Source organism: Magallana gigas, chromosome 7 (assembly GCF_963853765.1).
Source record: "Magallana gigas chromosome 7, xbMagGiga1.1, whole genome shotgun sequence".
Taxonomy (NCBI): Eukaryota; Metazoa; Mollusca; class Bivalvia; order Ostreida; family Ostreidae; genus Magallana; species Magallana gigas.
The window spans coordinates 37314721-37334386 of record NC_088859.1 but is presented as its reverse complement, the minus strand read 5'-3'; the positions used below and the strand labels follow the sequence as shown (position 1 = coordinate 37334386).

Here is a 19666-nt window from a genome sequence, read left to right as displayed (position 1 = left end):
CAGGTGTTAACCTGACGAAGATTGATTAACTGCCTAAAATGCCTTTTTATGCATTCTCTTCAGAGGGGAAATCTAATTATATAGTATTATAACGATTTGATAATAATTTTATACAAATAACGTACATTATGTCCCTTCCATTTCCGCAATAATTTCTCGCTGGTATTTGCATTGACCCGAAATTATGCAAAATTAAATATTTTGGCAATCAAGTTTGATCTTTCTAGATCTTCCAACAACATGCATGTTGGTTAGACTTGCACAATTTTATTGATTGTCGGTAATTGTTTTACTTATTTGTCACTTACTGCGTGACATTTGCTTTTTGGGCCCTCGGGCTAGAGTTCCATGCTATAGTGTGGGCTTTCTTTATCTCTAACGGACTCTATTTATGCGTCCATAATGACTTCTCTGCAATAAGAAATCTGTTTGTATTCAATCAACAGGATGACCACTATAAAAAAATAACATATAAACGTCATTGATCAAGATTTAGTGTTACCAAAAGTTATTGAATTCTTTTTCTCTGGATTTCTACAGAACAGCAACGAAAAATTACATCACAAGAAAATGGTGAGTACTTGTTATACTGAGTATTATGTGGTCAATTTATCCTATGGACGCTTATTTTATTGAGTTTTGATATTCTTCTCATGTTGATAATCATGAACAACGCATTATTTAAGAAGGGCGGCATTTTTTCCTTCAATTTTTCAACACTTAAGCGTGAAATTGTTGTTAAAAAGATCCTTTTCTGTGAAATTTGTTAAAAACTTTATTTTCTATACGTCCTGGGCCGTAATGGTGGTGAGTTTCGTCAGTGTACACAAAATGAAACGATGAAAAAGAAAAAAACAACAACCATACTTGTCAAATGTCAGTACATGAAAGCCCTAATTTGCAACTTTAGCTAATTTATAACGATCCATTGAAATCTCGCGTATATTTTGCAGATAATTGAAGGTCGAGTGTTTTGACTACAAAATTTGCATGCATATGTTTCACTTTTTAGTGTTAATAAAATCTAAATGTTGTTGTTTTTGCATTACTCTACGGATCAAATTTCGACAATCACTACATTTCTATGTTGCCAAATTTCAAAGAAATAACGTTACTTTTTGTAAATTTAATCTTTGCTTTTTATTTCATATACAAGTCACAAACATTTTTAAAACGAAATATTTTTACACGCTTAAGAATAGCCCTTTCCTGTATTAATCAACAAAAACAATACAATACCCGATAGTGTAAACACGGATGAATGTCGAGCATGTCGTTTGCACATCTTCTGATAATTTGAATCTCTTTTTGCCGACAAATAAAGGGAAAACCATCCACATTAAAAATGTAACATACCGGTATTGATGATATTCAGACCTAATTGTCATTGAAATAAGGATGATAAGAAATTATAAAGCGTATCATTTTACAGGTTTTTTAATTTATATTTAAAGATGTATATTGACTTCTAATATCTTGGTTTATTTTAAAGTTTAGCAATAATTAATCAATTGATAAATTAATCGTAGAAATTATCAAATACACATATATATGTATATAAAAATTCAACGATATTAGATACAGGATTCCAAACAAAAAATACCCTAAATTGTCCTGGGAGTTGACGTAAAACAAAATGTCCTTTGAATAATAAAAGGGAACACGCGTGTATATTTAACTGTCTTGATAAATGTCAAAGATTTGATGTCATGGGCGTTTATTAAATAATTGATTTCGCAGAAAACATTTGCAGCTAGATCCCGAAAGTTCTCGTGCATTTGTACTGCAAAAAGTATACTTAACTCCACGTGAATGAATTAATTTTTATAATTTGTAGATGGGCAATGGCGTCGTAAGAATGAACTTTTAACCACTTGATAGGAAACAAAGAAATGTTATGATATTTGACAGTAATGATATCAATAATAACATAAATCATAGATATGTAGTAAACGAATAGAACAGAGATATTTAACAAAACGGGACCGCACGGGATCCGAGACAACAACACCTTGATGTTCAGTCCTTACCTGGTGACCCGCATTAAGATGTACGAGGTGTGTAGAAATGTGACACTGGATTCGTAAATGCAATTAATGAGCGCCAAGGTTAAGTGACTATCATTACTTTGTGAACAGGCCATTTACATTTAGTTTGATGTCTTCTGGGAAGTTCGTCTGTTTAACTGCAAAAAGAGAGGATTTAAGATATACCTTGTTATTCTCAATGCAAAATTTTTTTTGGAAACTTCATTTGATCAAATTATTGTATAAGCAAATATTTTATTGGACAAATACCAAAATATGAAAATATCTACAGCTCTATTCTAAAAACAAATTAAGAGATCTAACTATTGATGAAAAAAAATAACAAAACAAATTAGTTTTATTCTAGTTAAAATATTTCCTGAGAGAGAGAGAGAGAGAGGGGTGTAATATTTTACTTTGAATACATATCAAATTTCTTCAAGGTAAAAAATAGTGTAGATGAATGGGAGATAAAATGTTTAATTCCAGTTAAGAATTATTTCCTCTACAAAACTTTTTCACATTAACGAAAGACTTGAATGCGTTTACGAGAATTTTTTAATATTTTTATCCATACATGTACGTTAATTATATATTCCCTTATAATATAAAGTGTCTTATTTACAGATTTAAACGAGCATTTGTTCCATGTGTACATGTAGAGTACAATTAGAAAATGGCATCCCATCATATACTTGTCCTTACATGGCATCTAATGGGGTATTTTCTCAAATAAAGTAAACAAACCATTAAAGATTTAATAATCACATAAAACGTAGGTAGGAAATTACAGGTAAACAAGAGAAAAGTTGTCAATGTGACACCGGGTGTTCTTTTAGGTGAAATGAATCCTTAATCCATGACAATCCTGAATTAATAAACACTACCTACCGCATCCAGAAAAATGGAGTACCCTATATACAATACTTTGGCAAGAAAATGACTAAGTTCAACAGCTGGTATATTTTTACTATGGTCAAAAACCAAAATCCAAGTGAGATACAAATCTCTGATATATGTACAAATGATCTGCCAAACATCAACTTCCTATCTTGAAAACTGTAGCAGGACTTATCCGTACTAAAGTGGTACCCTTTTGTCAGCTGCCCGCCAAATTATCACCATTTAATCACCTTGCGTCCTAAAAGAGATTCTTGTGGTCAAAAAATTGCTACAATCATTCAGGTCTCCTAAACTATTATCTTCTGTTTCGTATTTTCAGAAACATTTACTGAGATCATCTTTGATTCCGGTCATTTTTGTCCTTGTTCGAGATCTAAGCCTCGTTTTAGGACAACCTCGAGGTGAGAAACATTAACATAATTTCCCACACAGTCCCCCTTTCATTACCTCCAAATAAGTGCATATACATGACATTGTATACAACTGTCAACTGAAAATGCAAATGAATTAAGTAATTTAGGGAATTTCACACAGAAAGTAGAAACTTACTGAAATTCACTTGTTAATACATAAGGAGGTATGGAACACTTCCATATGATGTACTTCCTATCGAAATAAACAATAAAATCAAACATAATTTCATGAATTTTTTTCTTTCCCATAATTGTTACCTAAGTAAAAGCTAGCTTAATAAGTTTGAGCAATACATCAGAAAAATTCTTATTATAAACTAATTAAGAACTTACTGATGGTGTGTTTTGGGAGGGTGTGTATACAACAATTATCTGTATAACAGTGACTGTAATATCGGATGACATGGAAGTTTTCAGCTTCACCCCCAGACGTGGGACGAGTTGTCGCCCCTCTGAGTTCCACTGCGGTAATGGGACCTGTATCCCCGAGGAGTGGGCGTGTGACAGGGACAGCAACTGTGTGGACGGGAAAGACGAGTCCGACAGTCTCTGTGGTAATACATCTAACAGTATTCTGTGTATCTAATATGTAACTTCTCATGCACACGTCTTGCTGGTCAATTAAACATTGCATTGAACATTATTATATGACCTTAAATGGTCACTTGTCAATGAGTAAAATGAAACTTTGTACCCGAGAATGTTGTGAGATTTAATAGACTTTGTGCACTTGTGTGATATAAGTTGAACTTTTTAATTGTCATAAGCTATCAAACTATTGTGAAGTCAAAGGAATTTAATGTATTTAGTATGGGCTACTGTATACAATAAGTTACAAAATCACAATATGAAGAAGACTTTATGGACATAATAACAATGCGTTTACATTTAGATTACTCCTACGACATTGAAAGTACAGAAGAAAAAAAATTACAAAACTGTATAAATTTTCACTATGTGGCAATATTGGCGCTACCTAAGGGCCTTAATCCTGACACAGGGGTCATGAATTTTTATAATTTTGTAGAGGACATAATGAACATTATAATTATGCATTAAATTTTTTCCAAAATGTATGGGAGTAGAGAAGAATATATTTGAAAATGTATCCGTTCTTTGCATATTGGTTACGCTAATGAGGCACCAGGGGTGGTTAGATCATAAATTTCACAATTTAGATTTCTTATCCAAGAGAAAACCATTATATAAATAGTGCCTGTTTGGGAGGGTAACAGTTGAAATTGACACCCCGAGAAAACCATTGTCAACCGACGCGAAGCGGAGGTTGACAATGGTTTTCGAGGGGTGTCAATTTCAACTGTTACCCTCCCAAACAGGCACTATTTATTTTGTTATACTGAATGTCTTTTTTAAAATTTTAAAGAAAATTTAATGCTTTTATATAGGAATAACGTGAATTCTACAGCGAACCGTACGCGCACAATTTTCGCGCATGTAACATTTTTTAATGTTACCCGTTGCCAAGTGCGTTGCTAACGCTGAGGGTAATAGTATATAAATAGTGCCTGTTTGGGAGGGTAACAGTTGAAATTGACACCCCGAGAAAACCATTGTCAACCGACGCGAAGCGGAGGTTGACAATGGTTTTCGAGGGGTGTCAATTTCAACTGTTATCCTCCCAAACAGGCACTATTTATTTTGTTATACTGAATGTCTTTTTTAAAATTTTTAAGAAAATTTTACTGCTTTTATATAGGAATAACGTGAATTCTACAGCGAACCGTACGCGCATAATTTTCGCGCATGTAACATTTTTTAATGTTACCCGTTGCCAAGTGCGTTGCTAACGCTGAGGGTAATAGTAAATATTATTAACTGCGTCTTAACCAATCAGATTTCAGTATTTAACATGAAAGTATAACAATAAATATTATTAACTGCGTCTTAACCAATCAGATTTCAGTATTTAACATGAAAGTATAACAAAAATGGTTATAAATGGCATTGCGGTTTTCTAGAGAAAGTTAAAATGTATATTTGTTAACGGACGACGCACAATGACGGACGAAGACCAATGGCAATAGGTCACCTTAGTGACTCAGGTGACCTAAAAAATCAAATCCGATCATAATTCCACCTCACAAGGGTAAGTTTAACAAAAGAACGTGCTTTTCATTCAGACACAAAGAAACATAGACGAGTGTGTTACTATACCAACTGGGCCCAGTATCGAGAGGCCCCAGCAAGGTTCACCCCCGAGGACATCAATCCAGATCTATGTACACACCTGATTTACGCCTTCGCCGAATTGAGGGGAGCTCAGATAGAAACCAGCGAGTGGAACGACCCACAAATGTACCGTAACCACGAACATTCATTGGTCCATTCAAAACCCATATATGGATAGGATGTAATTTTCATTGAACGATTTGATTGTTTTCTTTCATCCAACCTTTGGAAAGATATAAAAAAATATTCAATGAGTTGGGTGAAAATCATGTTTTATCACAAATCAGAGTTAATTCTTTTTGACTAGGTTTTATTTCCATGTATTTTTTTTTTTCAAATTGTCATCCTAAGCATCGAACATATTTCTTTTTTTCTGTTTTTTATTCATCATTCGAAATTGGTTTTAGATCAACAAAATTGAATTTAATTTTTTGGATATATATAATTTGTTTTTAAAAGGTATGAAAGATTTAACAGAATTAAAAATAAAAATCGAGAAATAAAGACTCTACTGGCGGTGGGCGGGTGGAACGCCGGAAGTGGGGCGTTCTCGTCAATGGTCGCCTCTACAGAAAGCCGACTACTCTTCGTCAATTCCGCCATTGACTTTCTCCGGAAATACGACTTTGATGGCTTGGACTTGGATTGGGAGTATCCGACTCGCCGAGGGGGAAGGCCCGAGGACAAAGAAAACTTTGCTAAACTGGTCAAGGTACTATTTTTTATGATGATGAAATTATACCCAGAAGTTGTAAGCATCTTAGGCATGATAAAACAAAGTAAGTCTTTTATTCAATATTTGTGGATTTTTTGGGATATTTTTTATAGTTGTTACGGGAGGCGTTTGACCGGGAAGCTAGACGGACAGGAAGACCGGTGCTCCTGTTGTCAGCTGCCGTGCCGACAAGCAAGGAACTCGTGGACCAGGCGTATGACATCATCACGCTAGGAAAGTATGTATATCTCAGTGGACATCAATGTAAAAGTTACATTGATATCGAAAAAACAAAAGTTTTATGGAGGATTTAAAAAAAATCCCATGACCCATTATAAATTTTCCTAAACATTTATATAATTAATGTCTAAAGACTACTTAATTGCTCACAATATATTGTTCCACTTTCAGATATCTCGATTTTATAAACCTAATGACGTACGATTTTCACGGCGGCTGGGAGAGTACCGTCGGCCACAACAGTCCGCTGTACAGTAGGAGATCCGAAACCGAGGCTCAACGAAGAATGAACACGGTAAACCAAAGTTAGAACCAAATGATCACTTTTTTTTTAAAAAAATGTTAAAGAGGCGGGGTTATCAACAAACTACTCATTGAAAGTTTAGATAAGCTATTTAGGCCAAACCTTTATTATTGTTTAAAAAATCTAACTAAATTAGATTAAGTTTTGGATTTTGAACTTTAAAAAACAAAATTTTATACAGAGCTCTCCATATAAATGAGGTTAATATAGTTTAAGAATGGCCACGACCAATCTGATTAAAATCAGCTGTTTTGATACGCTACCGCTCTCGTATTAGAACAGCTTTTAAGAACTTTTTAAACAGATTTTAAGGTGGTATGGGACATCTGTCGATATTAATGTGGAGGACTTACAGATTCGTAGTAGACCCTCAAACCCATTTCGTTAGGTGCAGTGGCGTCGGAAGCAAATTGAAAGTGTGTGTGGAGAGGGGGTGGGCTAGACTTATCCCCAGAAATCTTGACAAGCAAAAAAAAAACAAACAAAAAAAATCTAATTCCCAAAATCATGAAAATCCTAATCCGGGGGGGGGGGGGGCTAAACCTTCTATTTTGCTATGTACCTAATGGTTAGGTCTAACTTTGCAAAAAAAAAAGGGGGGGGGGGCTAAGCCCCCTAGCCCCCCCCCCCCCCCCCCCCGGTTCCGACGCCTATGAGGTGAAAATATTGGGAAAGCAACTACTTATATAATTAGACTTCATTTTATTGTTTATTTCGATAAACAATACGTCACATCATGGGAGTGTCCCATACCACCTTAATCAGATTGGCCACGATCATTCTGCTTTCGTGCATTTTAGTACATGAAATACGCAACATGAAAAACTTCGCATGAATACTATAGTTTTATAAAAAAAAAACAACTTAAGTCGTTGTCTTTAACATCAGCATTATTTTCTAAAAAGAATACACACAAATGTTTCTTATTAAACACAATCGAGTATCAGACTTATTATGTATTCCTAGAATTGGGCTGCACGGTATTGGAACCAGAATGGCGTTCCTAAAGACAAACTGAACATAGGGATAGCGACGTACGGGAGGTCATACACACTGGCGGACCCTCAGACTGACCGCCATATTGGAGCCTCAGCCGTGGCCCCGGGCCGCCCCGGACAGTACACACGAGAGACGGGCTTCCTATCGTATTACGAGGTGTAGATTCGCCACACGCGTATTATTGTTTGAGAGATAATTGTATTTCATATAATAATACCCCATTTTCTGTTTAGCGATCTTTATTTGCTGTTTAGACAATATTAGGTATTTGGTAAAAGAAGGAACAATAATGACTTTCGTTGATGGATTTTGAAAGGCAAACATCTATTTTAAAATTGTAGTGTTTTTAAAAACAGGTATTTCACAAATCAAGTACTAGTATATGGGTCATGAGCTGCTTTATATCAGTCTGATGCGTGAATGATAATTGTTTAGAATTTAATGAGGTTCTCGAGAACGTATTTGTCTGCCGTAATAAAATTAATGTCTTCTACGACTCTTTTTGGAATTTGTTTTACTTAATTACCCCCCTTCAAATTCATTTTACCAGATTTGTCAGATGCAAGACAGAAGAAATGGAAAGATATTTAGAGACGAAGAGCAAAGCGTACCTTATTACGTCACCGGAAACACGTGGGTTGGTTACGACGACATTTATAGCGTAAAAAATAAAGTGAGTTCTTCATTATTATCTGTATCTGTGAATTTGATTTTAAACGATCTGTTCCTGAATGTAATGACATTTTAGAATTGAGTACAAGTATATGAAAATCCCTTGAGAACGATATTCAGATGTGGCCCATTGGTTTCTGTCTTTTTATCTTTTGTTCACCATTTTAGGCAAAATGGATTTTACAAGAAGGATATGGGGGCAGCATGGTTTGGTCCCTTTCGCTGGACGACTTTAACAAAATGTGTTCAACATCTTCCAGAACGTACCCTCTGACATCTTTAATTTCTGAAACAATCACGAACAATCGCTCTGGGGAGATGTTAACGTCAACGACGACGACGACGACGACGACACCATCATCAACGACGACCTCGACATCTACAACTGTACCTACGACCACAAACGAAGCTGAAATCACCACCTCCATGAAAACAACAACAACAACAACTCCACTTCCATCAACGACAACAACTACAATAACAACGACAACAACTGCTAGACGAATACCACCAACCCCGCCACCCCTACCACCGATTCCAGAAATTCGGACAACAGTCAAAGAGCCATCAACGTTACCTCCTATTAATCCGGTTGATAACGGAGCAACGGGATACAGGACATTGCCACCTTCCGTCAATGTCACTAGTTCTACCGAAAGTACCACTAAAGTCGTCAACAAAGTTATAACAGTCATGTTTATAAATAAGAAAGAACTACCTTTGGCACACCGAACAACAAATAAAGTAGTCACCCAAACTCCACCAACTACAGTAACAACGGGAGAAGGTATAAACTTTGGAGAGGTCACAATAGCACCCACACCCAGAACAACAAAGAGACCCACAAGAACAATAACAACAACAAAGAGACCCATGACAACAAGGAGACTAACAACAGCACAACCGATTGGTCCGTTTAATCCGAATACTGGACGCAATGGGTTCCTTAGTAAGTAAGCCCCGTAATACTATCATACCATCGCCTTTATCATGAAGAGAGCCTATATTTGCATAATGATATCTCAATTCCAGAAAACTCACCCCTTTGGTTAGTAATTACTGAAAGAAAATATTTTCCACGATATTCCAGTAAGTTAAATTCTCATTTATTTCGCGCACCATATTTGGAACGTTTTCTATAAATACGTATGCTAAAATGCATGTACACGTATGGGCACGCATGCACAAATTATTTTTTTGCACATTCCTAAAATACATAAGCTTAAAAGGACCAAGATATTTGGAATCATTTAACAGTCGTAAACCTGACTAAAGAAAATCAATGTTTAATTCTCTTTTTGTGTGTTTAACCTTAATTTTCTTCCTTTAGTTGATAAAACAACGGCTTATAAATTTAATTCAATTTCAAATTAAAAAAAAAAAATACGTGAGAACTTTATTCATATGAAACAACAGTTACAAAAAATTTGATCTGATCATTCTAAGCAAAATAATAGTGTGGTAAATGTAAAGTTGAAAATATTAATTGTTATCTCCGTTATTGATACAATATTGCACAACTGCACTGCAAGGTTAGGCACATAATAGGCACAAAGGAATAATTATGCATGTATAGGTTTGCTCACTTAAATTAACAATAAAGATAGTATTAAAAATAATATTATAAGAAAGAAAGACATTTTGAAACAAAATGAGGTATATCCCATTGCTGTTTTTTATTTGAGAAAATTGAGTTCGTGCTAACTGTAACAGCTTTATTTATTATCATATGTAAAATGATATTGAAAATAACATACCCGCATGTGGATATGATGCAAAAAGCAACCTTGCTTTAAAATATCATAATCTCAAAGGCCAAAGTTAACCCCCACTCCCACTCAAATATCCATGCTTTTGGAGAAATGGAACACTAAGACGTCGTATTTTATAAAATCAAATTAATCAAACAACATAAGCATTAAGCAAGTATTTGTTTAATTTCCGAAAATCTGAAGTGTCCCTCAGACCCCCCTCCCCCCCTCCCTCCCTATTCGGAAAACACAATTATACCTTAGACACCCCTTCCGGAAAACACAATTATCCCTTAGACCCCCCTTCCGAAAAACACAATTATCCCTTAGACCCTCATTCCGGAAAACACAATTATCCCTCAGACCCCCCCCCCCCCACCCCCCCCCTCGAAAAGTAACGTATATGTAGAAGATTGTAGAATATCGTATAAGATTTCGCTGTATTGCAGGGTATTTCAGTTGCCACAGACGACGAAACGGTTACTATGTGGACGTCCATGACTGCTCAAAATACTACGTTTGCCAAAACCGGAGAACGTTCCATTACAAATGTCCCAAAGATTTGTATTATAATCCCAGGAAACAAATATGTGACTGGATATCGCAGGTGTCCTGTGTTAATCTGCCAAGATAATAATAGTCCCTCTCATGGCGTAAGTACCCCGGATTTATTACCCCATTGACCGTACAATAAATGGTGTCTTGTATCGACTCACCAACAATCATACCATGAATGCATTATATTAAATGTAAATTTATAATAAATATTTTTAGATATTACATATCATCATATCAAATGTAAATTAATGATACTCTTTTTTTCAAAATAATTCATGTACATGTTAATGTGGCTCTTTTTTTTTTTATAATCAGTTCATTTAAAAAATGAAATATTTTTAAAACATAGAATTCTAAATATATTTGTATATAATCTTTTTTTTCAGATTGAAATTGTGGAAAATCGCTTTATAATTGGTTGTTTGCTGTTACACTGTGAAATAAACCTTGTTATACAAAATGTTCTTCCTCTCTTCTCTTTTATGTATATATATATCTCATTGTATGAGATGTAAGAAATTATATATTCATTTTTAATACTTGTTAAACTTAATGAATAAATATACATTTTTATTTTGAAACTGTTTTATCGTAATCATGATTTAGTATTATGTAATGAGTTTATCGTGAAAGTCAATTCTTAAATCTGCAAAGGTATGGATCCATTAATGCTAGGGAAATTGTATCCTGCTCTGTAGGATTAATAAAGGGTAGCGACCATAACAGTGGAAGGTCGTCTATGTGAATTTTGCATAAATCTTATGAATTTGACACAAATACCTAATCGCATAAAATCTTGCGTAAAATAAATCGCATGAAAATCGTGTAATTTTCAACCGAATATCATGCGAGCACATTTGCATGATATTCGCATGAGAAGTTTTTTTTTCTTCTGATTTTGCAAAATTTCCATGTGAAAAGGAAATCGCATGAAAATCATGCGAGCTACTTTGCCTTGTTATATACATGTATTATAATAGTAAATACGGATGTAGAAAAGGTTCCGTATATACTGATTACAATGTGCGAGATTGATGAAGGCGCTTTTAACGAAAAAAAGCATAAATACCTGTATATTGGAATGAGTAGGTTCATGGTCAGAAGGTGTTTTTTATTTATACCATCTATGTTTAGACAATGAACAAAGTTTTTAAGAACTTTACCATTCCAAGCCCCGCACTTCTCTTCTAGTATGAGCCCAATTTTCCGCACTCTTGGTAATCCTGTGAGTTCATGAGTCTTAACCCTAACTACTCCATTCTATTCATAAAATACATTACAGACAACCCTTTACTTACATATATAGTTTATTACTTCCAGAAATTGTAGAACACTAGTAGTCTTGAAATATGATTATGGCCGAAAAATTTAGAAAATACCAGGATTTAAGTCATTGCAAACAATATCGCGTGTGGCAAAATATACAGTAATCTTTTTTTCATCATATCGCCAGCGACACGATATGTAGGTGGTACAATACTTTTTCGGATACAGCGTATTGGAATTGAATTCGAACATACAATAAGTTGATCCTAGCATACATATTAAACTGGATTTAATATTAAAGATTCGAACCCCGGTCGTGTTCGAATATGTGTAAGCGTTTCTCGCCACGCGCTTGTCTTTGTAACACACTAAAGACCAAGCTTTCGGGTCGCAGCAGGTGTTGGCACGATACAAAGCCCTCGCTGTTCATTTATATTTATTCGTAAATGCTTTTTATTTTATTACAATTTACTAAAGTAAATTTTGCGTAATATTTTGTAAAATCTGTCACTCTGATGTCAAAGTAATTATTACATTTTCACTAGAACGACAAGAGTCGGCAATTCTGTGCTTAAAGTCCCTGAATTTCGCCAGGTTCGAGGCATGGTTTAAGATTGAAAGCCTGTCGGGATATTGCATTGTTAACAAGTACATTTAATTACTATCGATTACGATTACCGGGTATTTAATCTGAAGAACAAGGAAATAACTATAAGCATGCATACAGGTGCACATGCCAAAAAAGGGAAAACCGACCATGTTTGATATGTACATATATCTAGCGTATATCTACGATTCAATGAAAGTTTATGTCTTAGATTATTGTCGCTATAAATCTATGACCAAAGGTGCAATTCTTAAATAAATTAGATTGAAAGGTGGTAAAATGAACAATCTGTAGGCGCTAACAAAAGTAATATTCTTCCTTGTGGTTAGGAAGCAATTCTTATTTTGAAGCACATAAATTAAGCCAAGAAAAATTAAAATTCGCCAATCCCTCCACCAAATTGTATTATTTGTTATATTTATACTTACCAAATGAATTCGAACTTTACATTTACACAGTTTTTAACCTTTAAGTTTAAATTCATAAATTATATAAATACATGTATAAACAAATTTATATGTAACATGCAAATTGATATCATCATTAATATATATGCCATAGCATATTTTAATTTTAGATGTACATGTAAAATGTCAGGTTATTTGATCAATTCCATCGCTTGGCAATACATTACTTGTATTTAGTTATATAAACAAACCCAAGTTGGTTTTTTTCCTATGGAGGGAAATACGCTCCTGTAGCTATAGCCTAATATATCCCCATACTGAGAGTCGGCATAACGTTTTCCCATTTGGAAAAAAGACCGCATTTAACTAGAACTTCTCCATATAACATATTGTTTAAAAGTGTCAAGATTTAATTTTTTCAGATTTAATCATTCAAATACCTTCATGATGCCATATTTTATCGTAAACAAAACAAAAGCGTGCTTCACGCACAAGCATCGAACATGTAACTTGTTCAATTTTCATGCATATACTGAGGACTTTAAAAAAAAAATCGCATGCATAAGCATAATTATCTTTTTTCAACTCAAAATTTACATTATACGGTAGTAAAAGTTAATCAAAATAAAACTGAAACAGGTATTTCACTATATTATTTTGACTTAGTTGATGTACATGTATCAAACACGGAATGTGCTAACATGAAACCGATACTATTTATTAATTTCGAGAAGTTTGCAGTGTGATTGGTCAAAACATTTTACCAGAAATTTCCTACAGAATACTAGCCGTGGGAATCAAACCCACGCGACTTCTTATTTATTTTCTTTTCGGAAAAAATGTGTTTAACTTGTTGCCTCCCATGCAGCTGCCGGGAAATATACAATATGTATATAAGGAAGTACCAAATACCTACAAAAGTTGTTGTGTTCCATTCTAAGCAGGAAAGAACGATCTTATCCACGCAGCTGGTCTCAGGAATGGCGCGGATTTTGCTTACCTTCATTTACCTTACTTACCTCTGTCACACTGGTAAGTTAATACTTTCATGTATACTTTAGAAGTTTTTCATTATGATTTATTTAGAGAGAGGTGTGAAAAAGTGGCTTGTTGTAAACAAATGGTTCGTGCCATAATCTGTCTCATATTATCACAAATTTTATGTTAGATCAAATGAAATAAATTGAATTTCGTTTGATTATTTAATTTTATTTTATATATTTTTGAAGATATACGGTATACGGAGTTATCTTTACTCCGTGTAATTTTCGACGTTTACACATGCAAACATTTTCGCCCCGTCATGAATTCGCCTGAGCACATTAGCACAATTGTGGTAATTTGAGACATTGGAATTCGCTTAGTCTTAAATTAGCCCTCTGACAACAAGGGCGATAGGAGCGAAAATAAAACGGGGGCGAATATTTTCCTGTATACAGTTTTTTCTCTTATCAGCGCAACTTTTTAAATAGAAAATAAAAGATTTATAGATGTATTGAAAACAACTAATTCTTTGTTTTGTCTTTAAGTTACACTTACAGAACTGTAAGTAACATTAATCTTATTTCTACATGCTCTCATCGACATATGTATTTGTTTTTCAGCTGCCCTGAAGTACAAACGAGTATGCTATTACACAAACTGGGCTCAGTATAGAAATGGACTTGCTAAATTTGATCCTAAACACATCGACCCGTCCCTGTGTACACACATTGCATACGCATTTGGGAAGCTAGAAAACAACAAAATCATCAACTTTGAATGGAACGACGGAACAAAGTATACAAGCAAGGGGGTTCATATTCTTATGTCCTATGGATATCTGCTAGTAACCAACATACAGAAATTCCTAACAAAAAAAAAAATATTTCTGCAATATTTGCAGCTATTATGTCCTATTGAAACATTTCCACATTTAAGATATTTATAAGCAAATATATGTAGTTACATATGTATGTCACCATAAAATATGGTTATAATGAAGCGACAGGGACGGACGATTTTACTTCGTTGAAAGCGTAATTCGTTATATCCATCAAGTTTACAACATGTAATATAGTCCCGGGGAATGAAAATCACTTCGCTGTAAGCGTCAATTCATTATAAACGTGTTCGCTATAACCGTGTTTTACTGTATGTCACCATAAAATAATTTATAACATGCATATCTGTGACTATATTAACGTCTTTTTTTCTTCTTGGCGGTCATCTGTCTAAATCTTATACTGTATACATAGCGTTTGGCTTGTAGATATGCCGAAGTCAACGCCGTTAAGAGAATTAATCCAGGATTGAAAACTCTGCTAGCAATGGGGGGATGGACGGCCGGAAGTAAACCGTACTCAGACATGGCTGCCTCTCCCGCTAACAGACGAACGTTTATTCAGTCCGCCATTTCTTGGCTCAGGAAGTACGACTTTGACGGCCTCGATATGGATTGGGAATATCCCGCCAACCGTGGTGGTGCTCCAGAGGATTTCAATAACTTTCCAATCTTGCTTAGGGTATGATTGTGATGGTATAATAGCTAATGGTACAGATAGTGCATTAAGGTTATCAGCCACCAGTCACCGAAAGTCAACTGTTTTCTTTGGAAAAATATGATTAAATGCAATCTTTTGTATGTGTAGAATCTGTACTTCCTGTGGTTAAATAAAACCCCCAAATTTTCCTTAATTTTTCGAATTAAACTGTAAGAAACTGTAATTATAGGCTGTAAGAAGTTAAACGTTGAACATTTTATCATTTCGTATTGAATAATTATCAAGACATTATTTACTTCTTTTTTCGTTCAAGGAAAGTATGGAGGCGTTTAAGGAAGAAGCCAAATCAAGCAACAAAAGTCGACTTCTTTTAACCACTGCAGTAGGAGTAGGAAAATCCGTGGCCGACACTGCATACAACATTCCGGAAATGTCCAAGTATGGATATTTTGGGTGCTTTTCAAGAAAATAGTTGATAAACAAGAAATTCTCATTCAAGCCTAATAAGCAAAAACTGTCAGTAACTTCAGAAACATTAAGGCAATTTTTATCATATGCTGGCAATAAAGAAATCAGAAATAAATGCGGTTGTACAAAATACATGCTTGTAGGTATCTTGACTTTATATCCCTGATGGCGTATGACTTACGTGGCGGTTGGGAAAAAGCTACTGGATTTAACGCCGCCCTGTACAAACCCTCAGCTGACCCCAGTGACGAGTACAATGTGGTATGCACGATTTTGTGTTACTGTATTTGATTAAGAACAAAGTACAATATCAAATATGCTTCTAGTTTGTTTGCATATAGGATATTACAGTTGTAGGTGGAATAAACAAGCAGTTGAAGTTTTCTGAAAACTACATACATGCTGAGTATTATTTCCATTTGATAATAACATTTAGGACGCAATGTGTAGATGTGCATAATACCAGGGAATTCCGATTCCTTTATTTATCTGGGAATTTCTGCCCCTTTGAACTTAGAATTTGGCCCGAAGTTAAATGTAGTAATAAAGAGATTTTAGGCGCAACTCCTCTTAAACCACTGAATGGAGTTTAGAAAAAACTGTGTAGGCATCTAGACAACATGTGTAGACGTGTTTAATACCAGGAAATTCAAATTCCATTATTTTTCGGGGAATTTCGACCCTTTGAACTTAGGATTTTTAGTTGGTAAATACAAAGGAATAGGTGTGCATATTCGCAGGGAGGTGTTTCCGAGTTATGCCCTTTATCAAATCATCTTTTTAATGCATACCATTCCATTCATTTTGTATATCATTGTCAAATAATAGGGAAGCGTGGGGTATAAGTGAGCTTGCTAACTTATTATTTTCTTTTTTATTTACTTTTTGGTACTGTTTTAAAGTTATACATCAATTCAATTTTAAATATATCAGATATTCTTTACATTTAACTTTTATTCTCATTTCTTTTGTACCAGGCCTTTGCTGTCGATTATTGGTTAAACAAAGGAGCTCCAAAAGAAAAACTGATTCTTGGACTGGCCACGTACGGTCGATCATTCAATCTTCAGGACCAGAATAACTTTGGAGTGGGGGCACCGGCCACAGGGTCCGGACCCCAGGGGAAATACGTCCCAGAGAATGGGTTTCTTCCTTATTATGAGGTACGTTTCTTTTACATTACTTTTTTATTTTAAGGAGGCTTGATGGTCAACAAGTTAAGCGTCAGATCTACGTAAATTTTAAGGTATAATTTGTTTAGCTATAAACTATTATTTATATAAAAAAAATTGTGTGTTTAGGGTAACACTGGTGAAAAAATTAGGTTAGGTAGGTAGGGATTTATTTTTATTTTTATTTTATCATATTTTTTTGCATGAATCCTAAGAATGTTTGTTTGTGTCATATTTTAAAAAACTTTTTTTTAATAGAAATATTATAAATTTCACAATAGGATAAAACAGACATCTAAAAATAGTAGGATTGGGGCATTTTTGTAGGTTAGGTCGGGTTACCCTAAACACACAACTTTTTTTTAGGCCTTAGTAAAGAAAAACAATATGTTTTACCGTTTAAATTTTGGTGCTTTCCTATATTTTTACAAAGAGTTCTTCTTTTAAAGGAGGTCAATAGAGTCTAAAAATGGCCACGACCATATAGCTCTCTAATTCGCTGTGCACTAGTAGTTATATAATAGGGATAATTATATGCAGTAGTATATTTACTATTTTTAAAAGGCTATGTATTTTGGTTATCAAAGCATAACTTTTCAACAGATTTGTGAGAGACAGATTCAAAAAGTCGGTAAAACGTACAGAGATTTAGATGCACAAACGCCCTTTTTCGTGCAGGAAAAATTATGGGTTGGTTTTGACGATCAACTCAGCATCTTTACTAAGGTGAGATGAAAATATAGTTTCCATATAACTCGAAGAGTATTATTATACATAGTTTGCAAGACGATGTTTCATCTTGTTTGGATTACCGAATATACCCCTCTTAACTCACTAGATTAACGACCTTGTAATAAAGAAACAGTTAGGTGGCGCCATGATTTGGGCCCTGGACTTTGATGACTTTAACAACATCTGTGGGTACGGGAAATACCCGATCAGTAGAGTAATGACCTATACACTGCTGGCGTCAGAGTCGGGCGTTTCTATCACCCCACCGTCCACACATATCCCTCTCTCCACTGTGGGGACAACAAGTAGGTCTCCTCACCAAACACCCACAGGTGATGGCGGGAAAACTCCGGACAGCGGGGGCGGAGGGAGTGGTCACGACGGAATAACGTCCCTAGGTAAAATAACACCATAACAATAACAGTCATATCACTCGAAGTACTTGTAAACAACTTCCTGTATAATTATGAAATAGAGTAACTAGCCCTCTGTTTTGAAAACTATATTTAATATCATTATTCAATTTGTTGCTTTTGTTTACGATTTAGATGTGGATTGTAGTAAAGTTGCCGATGGTACCTACAGATATTCGTCAGACTGTTCTAAGTATATACAGTGTGTAAAAAGAAATACATTCGTAAGAGTCTGCCCCTCGGGGCTAGAATTCAGTATCGCCACTTCGCAGTGTGACTGGCCTTCCAATGTGGATTGTACAGCAATAGCCATAGTAATAGTAACAAGTATTCCTCCATCAAGCACCAGTGCCTATTTCAGGACAGACAACTCCTCTCTCGATGACACACCAACAAACACTGGAGTTTTACTTTCATCGTATACACCCTTCGTTGCGATGTTCTGTTATATTTTCAGAATTTTGTGTCCAATATTGTACGTGTAAAAGTTGTCTATGAAATATTTAAAATTGTTATATTCAGTAGTATATTCTCACTATATAACTCTATATAGACGAATAGTCAATAATTGTAATATTAGCTCGTCCGAAAAAAATTGACCGGTCAATATTTTTTTTATATTGACCGGCTAGGAATAATATCTAGAGAACATTCCCTCTTTTTCAAATAATCGCCTCTGATTAGTTGATTCGTAAACGATGACGTAAATAACTCTTCGCGACTCCAAAACAAGGTGACGTCATAATAGTCAGTCAAGGCAAGTAAACAACGGACGCGCAATGCGACGGTTTGCTATCATAACGGATATGAGGATTTGCGAATAGTACTGTGAAGTAAAATCAGGTAGAACATCTGTATATTAATTCTTTCGGTCGGAGGAATATCAGCGGTTTGGTGCTGAGGATATTTTGGAAATGAACTTTGCACAGAATTGAATTCGTGAATTCTTTGTTGAGCCGAGAAAATTACGGCGATCTGTTTTCAATTAATTTCTTAATTTTGGTTTGTTTCTTCATATAACAAAACAAATGTTGACTGTGTTTTCGGGCAACATTGATTATATTAGCCCCCTTGGGACGAAAATATTGCCCTCCGCTTCGCGTCGGGCAATATTTCGTCCCTCGGGGGCTAATATAATCAATGTTGCCCTCAACCCTAGTCAATATTTGTATAATGTCGTATAAAAAACTAACCATCTACCATCACATGACTTAAGGAGAAGAGCGTACAAATGTCTGTCAAACTCCCGAACCTAGGATATTTAAACGACGTACAACATGTATATACATCTCTTACATGTATTAAAAAATCTTACATTTGGAGGAGTGCATCAGTACATATTTAAG

At 34.9% G+C, this 19666-nt stretch overlaps 1 protein-coding gene across 1 annotated transcript; it reads left to right on the top strand.

The window, feature by feature from the left end:
* The first annotated feature begins 309 nt into the window (after positions 1-309).
* On the top strand, positions 310-18805 carry LOC109619152 (probable chitinase 10). Its single transcript, XM_066065847.1, has 22 exons — positions 310-573; positions 3250-3331; positions 3754-3897; positions 5485-5659; positions 5993-6245; positions 6362-6486; positions 6660-6783; positions 7759-7947; positions 8342-8464; positions 8632-9412; positions 9496-9552; positions 10664-10838; positions 13475-13514; positions 13841-14084; positions 14657-14831; positions 15304-15556; positions 15849-15973; positions 16147-16264; positions 16981-17166; positions 17779-17901; positions 18014-18305; positions 18456-18805. Exons 1-22 carry the CDS (start codon positions 571-573, stop codon positions 18803-18805), a joined length of 4137 nt encoding a protein of 1378 aa, XP_065921919.1. The 5' UTR covers positions 310-570.
* Positions 18806-19666: the final 861 nt, after the last annotated feature.